Source organism: Prunus mume, linkage group LG4 (assembly GCF_029339155.1).
Source record: "Prunus mume cultivar Tortuosa linkage group LG4, ASM2933915v1, whole genome shotgun sequence".
Taxonomy (NCBI): Eukaryota; Viridiplantae; Streptophyta; class Magnoliopsida; order Rosales; family Rosaceae; genus Prunus; species Prunus mume.
In genome coordinates, this window is record NC_142701.1 from 15,594,982 (window position 1) to 15,603,828 (window position 8,847).

The 8,847-nt window shown below is 38.4% G+C and overlaps 1 protein-coding gene and 1 pseudogene across 1 annotated transcript; both read left to right on the forward strand.

Moving 5' to 3' along the window:
* Nucleotides 1-18: 18 nt before the first annotated feature.
* On the forward strand, nucleotides 19-2,201 carry LOC103327330 (protein DJ-1 homolog D-like). Its single transcript, XM_008229639.2, has 4 exons — nucleotides 19-559; nucleotides 702-1,142; nucleotides 1,266-1,628; nucleotides 1,790-2,201. Exons 1-4 carry the CDS (start codon nucleotides 362-364, stop codon nucleotides 1,976-1,978), a joined length of 1,191 nt encoding a protein of 396 aa, XP_008227861.2. The 5' UTR covers nucleotides 19-361; the 3' UTR covers nucleotides 1,979-2,201.
* A 5,272-nt stretch (nucleotides 2,202-7,473) lies between these two features.
* LOC148918001 (protein DJ-1 homolog D pseudogene) lies at nucleotides 7,474-8,335 on the forward strand (annotated as a pseudogene).
* The last annotated feature ends 512 nt before the right edge of the window (nucleotides 8,336-8,847 follow it).

Genomic DNA, 8,847 nt, shown 5'->3' on the forward strand with positions numbered 1-8,847 from the left:
CTTGGTCGGTGTCGGTGAATCTTTCCTCAAATAATTTAGACTTATCACTTCCTCAGATAATCAAACTTGGATATTGTTGGTGATGGCGCGAAACCTCCAGAAACGAAGAGAGGAATAGAGAGATGCTACAATAATTGAGTGCGACGTGTTGCTCAAATTGAGTGCGACGTGTCTAGCTGACTCTCCACAAACCTCCAGAAACGCTTTCGTGAGTATTACTATATTACTATTAAGCAAGCAGAGCACAGCAGCTCAAGCTCTCACCTTCCTTGTATTCAGACTCTCTCTCTCTCTCTGAAAAAGAAGAAAGAAGAAAGAAGAAAGAAAAAGCAAGAAACTAAAGAAGGAAATAAGAAAAGAAATGGGGAATCCGAAAGGCGAGGAGCGGAGGAGGAGGGTGTTGTTACTGTGCGGGGACTACATGGAAGATTACGAGGCAATGGTCCCATTTCAAGCACTGCAGGCATTTGGAGTCTCTGTTGATGCAGTTTCTCCTGGCAAGAAAGCTGGTGATATCTGCGCCACTGCCACAACCATTCAAGTAGAGTCAATTGATCAGGTCACACTTTGTCTTTCCTGTTAATTAATTTATTTTGAACCTCCTCTGATCAGGACAAAGAAAGAAGCTTGAATTCACCTAAGCCTTACTCTTGTTTTGATGTGTATGTTGTGTTTGGTTTTCTGTACCTTTCTGGTTACAGGCTAATAGCGAATCTCGTGGTCACAATTTCACACTGAATGCAACATTTGATGAGATTGAATTTGACGAATATGATGGTCTAGTTATACCAGGAGGACGATCTCCTGAACATCTTGCTATGAATGCATCGGTTGTAGAATTGGTGAGAAAATTTTCCGACTCCAGAAAGCCAATTGCTGCTATTTGCCATGGGCAGTTGGTCTTAGCAGCTGCAGGCGCTGTTAAAGGTCGCAAGTGCACAGCGGTTTCAACTATGAAACCTGGATTGGTTGCTGCTGGTGCTCACTGGGTAGAACCCGATACATTGTCAGTGTGTGTTACTGATGATAATTTAATTACTGGGGTCACATATTATGGCAATCCTGAGTTCATTGGGCTTTTTCTCAAGGCACTGGGAGGCAACATATGTGCTTCAGAGAGAAGGGTCCTCATCATCATTGGAGTAAGCTTTCTTTTCTTTTTCTTTTATATTGCAATGACAAATATGGGACAAAATATAGCCAATGATTAAACTGTTAGTTACTAATCATCATCATTTAATTGCTCCCCTCCCCAATATTTGTAGAACTACGCGGAAGATTATGAGGTAACTGTGCCTTATCAGACCCTCAAAGTTCTAGGATGCCATGTTGATGTGGTTTGCCCCAAGAAGAAAGCCGGTGATACCTGCCCAACTGCTATCCGTGATCTTGAAGGGGGCCAAACCTACAGTGAGATCCGGGGACATAATTTTGTTTTAACAGCTGACTTTGAATCCATAGATGCCTCAAGTTATGACGCTCTTGTACTCCCTGGAGGTAAAGCTCCAGAGTTTTTGGCACTAAAAGAGGATGTTATTGTACTAGTGAAACAATTTATGGAAGCCAGGAAACCAATTGCATCCATCTGCCATGGCCTGGAAATTTTAGTTGCTGCTGGTGTTCTGCAGGTATGGTTCTTAAAGAGAAAACATTTTTCCTACCTGCATTTAGTGGTTAAACGTTTGTCACTAATATTTTTTTTGTTTCTTTTGATTAGTGGTTAATGTACTTATTTTCTGATTAGGCACTTCATAGCATGTCATAATTGGTTCAATTGGCTATATTTCAGGGGAAGAAATGTACTGGATACCCAGGGATTAAGGCTCGTGTGGTTTCGTCAGGGGGGACGTTTGTGGAAGCGGATCCAATAGATCGTTGTGTCACTGATGGAAATCTGGTTACCGCAGCAGCGTGGCATGGCCAACCAGAGCTTATTTCTCAGTTGATGACATTGCTTGATATTCAAGTATCATTCTAGGCACCCTTTACCGGGTCTGCTGCTTCCAAGTAATATATGTAATTCCATAAACGAACAAGAGAATAAAAGAAAATGAAGCATAGCCAGAAACTCCGTGTAATTCAATAAAAGAATAAGAGCATATGATAAGGTGATGTGTGTATCTGTGTGTGTGTATGTACCAATTGTGGATTGATCTTGTATGTTTGTGACTACGTAATGTTGATTATTATTTTTATGGAAATCCTTGAATCTGCTTTCAGATTTACATTCCTAGTTTAATAACTAAAATCTATCCTTATTTCGAAAACGAAAGGCTCCGGAGGATGCAAATGATCCCACCATAATAAGATGCCTTCACTGTTGAAAATTGGCCCTAATTGTATTGTTAATCGTGTAAGGGCCACTTTTGTCATTGTTTGTTTGCTAGCTTCGTTTGTCATGCAGTGGGCTTTTCAAATGGGGAAATGACGGCACATGCCATCTTTGTTAAAAGGCTGGAGACAGAGATGGAGTGGGTTCCAGCACTTGAGTGATCTACACATAAAGCAATTGGAATTCAACTTGGTGGGCATGTGTGTCTAATTTCGCGAAAAAGCTTTGCTAACAACCTTCTCTCCAATATTCTCTTGGATCTTCTTTTTCTAAAATTAAAAATAATGCAATTAATCATCAAACAATAACATTTGTTTTTCAAATCTGCCCTTGTTAAATTTGTTTTTCAAATCTGCCCTTGTTAAATGTATTGATTCTAATATTTCCTTAAATTATTTATCCAAATTTTTTACAATTTTCTTATCACCTTGTTCAAAAATTAATTAAGAAAAAAAGTATTTTTTTAAAGACTTCAAAGGGAATGAGGAGACATTCAAATAAGACTTAAAAAATTAAATAAGAAAAAAAGTTATGTTTTTTTCTTTTCTTTTCTGAAAGACTCCAACAAATAAGACTTACCTAATTAATGGTTTTGAAAAAAAAAATCAATAATCAAAATTACCAAATTAATGGTTTGAAAATGCAATCAATGAACTTCCTTCGAATACAGACTTCTTTAGAAGGATGTCTTTTGTCCGTATTAAAAAAACGATCTTTCTTTTGTTGATTTTTTTGAGGTCATTCTTGTGTGTTTTTTAAATTTTAAAGATGTTCTTTTAAAAAAAAAAAAAACTAATTTTTTTTTAATTTTTTAAATGTGTTAAGAGAGTTGTACAAAAATTTGGATAAATTGAAAGACAATACATTTAATAAGGGTAAACTTGGAAAACAAAAATTGGTTTATTTGATGTATTAATGTCATTGTTTTTAAGTGTATGGAAAGTGACATATATCATGAGAAAAAGGAAAAAGTCAAAAAAAAAAAAATTAGAGAGAAAGTTGCTAGCATTCCCCTTTTCTTTGTAGGTGGCTGCCACTATGAGAAAGAAAACTTTCTTTCATTGTTTATTAGCCACATTGTTGGTTTGTGTACCCGTGAGAACAAGAGAGAGAGAGTTAGAATAGGCTTTGTATTATTGCTATTACTTTTGACTCTTGGGTTATTTGAGAAGCCAACTTGGGCTATGCATAAAGAGGGACTTCGTTGGCAGCCGGACATGTGTGTGCTGGTGTACCCCACTGTGCTGCACCAAGGACATGAGTAAGAGGAGCGGCTGGCGTCTTTTCCAATTCTGGTGGTTGTGCTTTTTCAGTGCATTAATGTTCTGCGTCTTGTGGAGGACTTTGAAGGTGCTCAGGACAACTTGCATGGTTTTTTCATGCATGCAGCTGTTGGACCAAATTCTTTGGTTATTTAAAGAAGGCTTGGCACATAGAAAGTGTGTAGGCAGCACGCCTCACCATTTGGAGGTGCCGTGAGCACCATTGCTTAGATAGGCTAAAACAGATGTGAGAGACACTTCCACATAGAGAGAAACACTAGAGAGCATCATCATGATGGTGGAGATAAACTCCTCTTTGGCTACACAAGATGTATATAGTACAGTCATAACAATTTTTGTGTGCGGATAGAATGATAACTAGGTAAAAACACAATACCGGTATAAATATTGTAGAAGAGTAATGATCATATAGATCTCCATCGGGGTTTATGCCTGTGGGAAAGTACTTTAACTTACAATGTTCCAGCAGATCTGGTACTAAGATGAGTCTGATCATCTGGTAGAAGCCTTGCCAGCCCAAAATTTTGGGCTGGAAACTATCATCCAAAAGAATATTGCTGGTTTTTATATCTCTAAGTATGATGCATACATGAAACTCCTCATGTAAATAGGCAAGACCCCTAGCTGTACCGAGGATTATGTCATTTAGTTGTTTCCAGTTGAGAGGGCCTCTTTTTGGACCTATTTCCCATGGAAGAAGGAAAAAAAAAAACAGATCTTTCAATGAACAAATAAAACAATAAAATGTATACGTAATGCATTTAGAGGTAGCTGAGCTGAAAATCCTAAAATTATTACCAAATATGAATCTGTCGAGGCTGTTGTTTGCCATGTATTCATATATGAGAAGCAATTCCCGTCCTTTGCTACAACATCCAAGAAGAAGAATGAGATTCCGGTGATGAACGTTACTTATCAGCTTCACTTCGTTTATGAAATTCGCCTTTGCCCTGTTGGATTGGAGAATTGCTAGTTTTTTAACTGCAACTACTTTTCCATTGTTTAGAGTACCCTGACCAACCATGTAATTGTAAATGAAAAATATGCATGGATAATCAAAAGCTTGACAACGCAATTTTCCCAGTTTTTCAAAACTTTATGCATGTCAAAAAAGAGTACACCATATTCAACCGTACTGAACTAAATTGAAATAAATTATTTTAGAGCTCTTTAGCATATAATTTACCCTATAGATGTCCTCGAATTCTCCTTCTCCAAGTTTGTTTTCTTCACTGAAGTTTTTTGTTGCCGATTCTTCAAATCTTTATTTTTGTAATTCAATATGGTCCTTGCAACTCGGTTGCACCCAATATATCACCTAAAAATGAGTAAATTTAAACAGTTGAAGACACGTACGAGCAATTTTTTTTATGTTTATATACATGTATACATGGTTGGAGCAGGAGATAATTGAACAATAGTATATATGCAAGAGGAAGTGCTACTTCGAATTCTGTGGTTGTGGCAGCCTCGGGCTTTCTTGAAAGTTTAAAATAGAGAAAAACTCCAACAATGAGAATAAAAAGACCTACACCTCCAACTACGACTCCAATAATGATGGCTTTCTTTCTTGAATTGCCTTCTGCGAGATAATATATGAAAAACATTATGCTTTCGGGTACTTCCAAATAAGATTGAAGATTGAATGCTTGCTTCACTTGAATTTGTAAACCCAAAACAAGAAATTTGTCTCGAAGATTGAAGTGCTTACAATTCTCACATATGGGATTATGTTGCCTCCCTAAAATTTGGAATATGTTTGGGACTGGAAATTAGTTTGTCAAGTTTACGAACGAACATCACGCTTTCAAGTTTAGTTTTTTGCATCAGCCAGTGGTTGGTGGTAGCCTTAATTATAGACAAAATGAATTAAGTTTTATTGTTGATTAGAGCCACTCTATTAGATTGACAAATAGCAATCCGTAGGTCATAGTTTCTAGGTTGTGTGGACAGCGAGACTAAAGTAAGCTCAAACAAGAACACATGTTAGGAGTTTTGTTCGAGTGCTTGCTCATTCATTATGAGCTAGAGAACCGACCTCTATTGAGCCTTGAGTTCTGGGGAAAAGACAGCGTGAACAAATTCTTGGCTCCAACGTCACTGCGTACACCATATTCAATAAACAAAATTGCATTAGTGCCTTCGTCTCTTAGCGAAAATAATCTGATCTGTGTTTAATTTACAAATCTTCAAATGCTGTATGTGTCTTTCTGGGTCCCCTTTGTTTTAAAATGTTTTTGGGTTTTCTGTAATTTTTGAAGATCTTCTAATAGAGTACAGCCGACAAAATTTTTGGAGTACAGCCGGGCGGCCGTGACGCTTAAAATACTCAATTTATGGTGTACAGCCAGCGGCAATATGTTATGGCGTGCGGCTATACCTCTATAGCCGAACGGCTATACATGATTTAGATTTTCTATTTTGATTACAGAGTATAGCCGCGGCTATACATTTAAAATATAACGCCTTCCAAGCCGCGATCAGTACTTGTTTACCACTGCAGTGCTTATTGGGTGGAACCAGACCATGGTGGCGTGTGTTGTTGACGGTAATATAATTGCTGGGGCTACATATGAAGGCCTTCCGAGTTCATTAAGCTTTTGTGAAGGCATTAGGAGGTAACATAACTGGTTCGATAGGAGTATCCTGTTTCTCTGTGGGTAAGTTTTATTTTCCTTCGTAGTGCTATCTTCATGAATCGGTATACATTTGACACACAATACATGCCATATGTCAAAAACTTCTTCTTATAATATATACATGCATGAATGGGCATAAAGATAATCTCAAAAGAAGAGAATTGATGGAGATTTGCCCCGTTACAGATACTTCGAAAGATATATAGTGAAAATAACTGAATAGGCTTCACCAGATTTGCCACAATTCTGGTGTGATAGGGTTCCATCATTCATTCCTATGTGTATTTTCAATGCTTTGGTGGTATGCTTCATTTTAGGGAAAGAAATGTACTGCGTATCCAGCGGTGAAGCTTAATGTGGTTTTGTCAGGAGCAACATGGCTGGAACCTGATCCAATAGATCATTGCTTCACAGATGGAAATTTGGACTGGGCCACCCAGAGTTCATTTCTCAGTTGATGACATTGCTTGATATTCGAGTATCATTTGCTGTTTATTGGGTCAGCTACTTGCATGTACTATATGTAATTCATGAAAGAATAAGGCATGTATGTTGTGTTATGTTAAGGTGACGTTTGTATATATGAGGGAACAAGTGAATCTGGTTTTGATATGTATACGCCATGTTCCATGCAAGTTTGGTTGTGGATGAAGCTTGCATTATACTACTTATGCTTTAGCAGGTTTACCTGAATGAATGTCATGTTGTCCAGAGTTAGCTTGTATTTTCACAACCATCCTCCTGCAACTGCGAAATGAGGATTGACATGATATTGCATTTTCTTTTGGGTCAAGCAATATAGTCTGTTGACAAAACCAGACCTCATAACACAAAGCAAGCAGCTTTGCTGCACTGGAGAAAATCAACATGGCAGTCGAGGTAAAATCAACGCGCACGCTATTCAAAACTATCCATACCTGTTAGAGATAAACATTACATTTATTATCCATACCTGTTAGAGATAAACATTACAAGTTTGAATCTTCCTCGAATAATTATAAGACAATAAATAATATCAAACTTGGATATGATTATGGCTCGAAACTAATAGAATAGTTATCTGAACTGAAAAGAAGAGAGGAATAGAAAGAGATGCCACGATAACTAACTGCGACGTGTCTAGCTGACTCCACAAACCTCCAAAAAAGCTTGTGTGAGTATTAGTATTTAAAGCAGGCCTTCCTTCATTTATCAGACCATCTCTCTCTCTGAAAAAGAAGAGAGAAGAAAGAAGAAAGAAAAAGCAAGAAAGAAACTAAAGAAGGAAATAAGAAAAGAAATGGGAAATCCGAAAGGCGAGGAGCACAGGAGGGTGTTGTTACTGTGCGGGGACTACATGGAAGATTACGAGGCAATGGTCCCATTTCAAGCACTGCAGGCATTTGGAGTCTCTGTTGATGCAGTTTCTCCTGGCAAGAAAGCGGGTGATATCTGCGCCACTGCCATAACCATTAAAGTAGAGTCCACTGACCTTCTCAAACTCTGTCTTTCCTGTTAATTTATTTATTTTGTATCCCCTTACACCTGTTTTCTATACGTACGTACGTACCTTTTTGGGTTACAGGCTTATACCGAATCACGTGGTCACAATTTCACACTGAATGAAACATTTGATGAGATTGAATTTGACGAATATGATGGTCTAGTTATACCAGGAGGACGATCTCCTGAACATCTTGCTATGAATGCATCGGTTGTAGAATTGGTGAGAAACTTTTCTGACTCCAGAAAGCCAATTGCTGCTATTTGCCATGGGCTGCTGGTCTTAGCAGCTGCAGGCGCTGTTAAAGGTCGCAAGTGCACAGCGTTTCCAACTGTGAAACCTGGATTGGTTGCTGCTGGTGCTCACTGCGTAGAACCCGATACATTGTCAGTGTAATATAGTCACTGGGGTCACATATTATGGCAATCCTGAGTTCATTAGGCTTTTTCTCAAGGCACTAAGAGGCAACATATCTGGTTCTGAGAGAAGGGTCCTCATCATCTGTGGAGTAAGGTTTCTTTTCTTTTTCTTTAATATTGCAATGACATATATAGGACAAAATAGTATGCTCAAGTTCAAGTGACAACCAACCTTAATATTATCAAAAGAGAAAGGGGAGAAAGCCTGAGTCGGCTTTACCAGTTTTGCCATGACAAGTTCATGGTTTTAGGCTTCTAGCCAATGATTAAACTGTTAGATACTAAGCATCATCATTTAATTGCTCCCCTCCCCAATATTGGTAATATTTGTAGGACTACGTGGAAGATTATGAGGTGACTGTGCCTTATCAGACCCTTCAAGTTCTAGGATGCCATGTTGATGTGGTTTGCCCTAAGAAGAAAGCCGGTGATCCCTGCCCAACTGCTATCCGTGATCTTGAAGGGCCCAAACCTGCAGTGAAACGCAGGGACAAAATTTTGTTTTAACAGCTGACTTTGAATCCGTAGATGCTTCAAGTTACGACGCTCTTGTACTCCCTGGAGGTAAAGATCCAGAGGTTTTGGCACTAAATGAGGATGTTATTGTACTAGCGAAACAATTTATGGAAGCCAGGAAACCAGTTGCATCCATCTGCCATGGCCTGGAAATTTTAGTTGCTGCTGGTGTTCT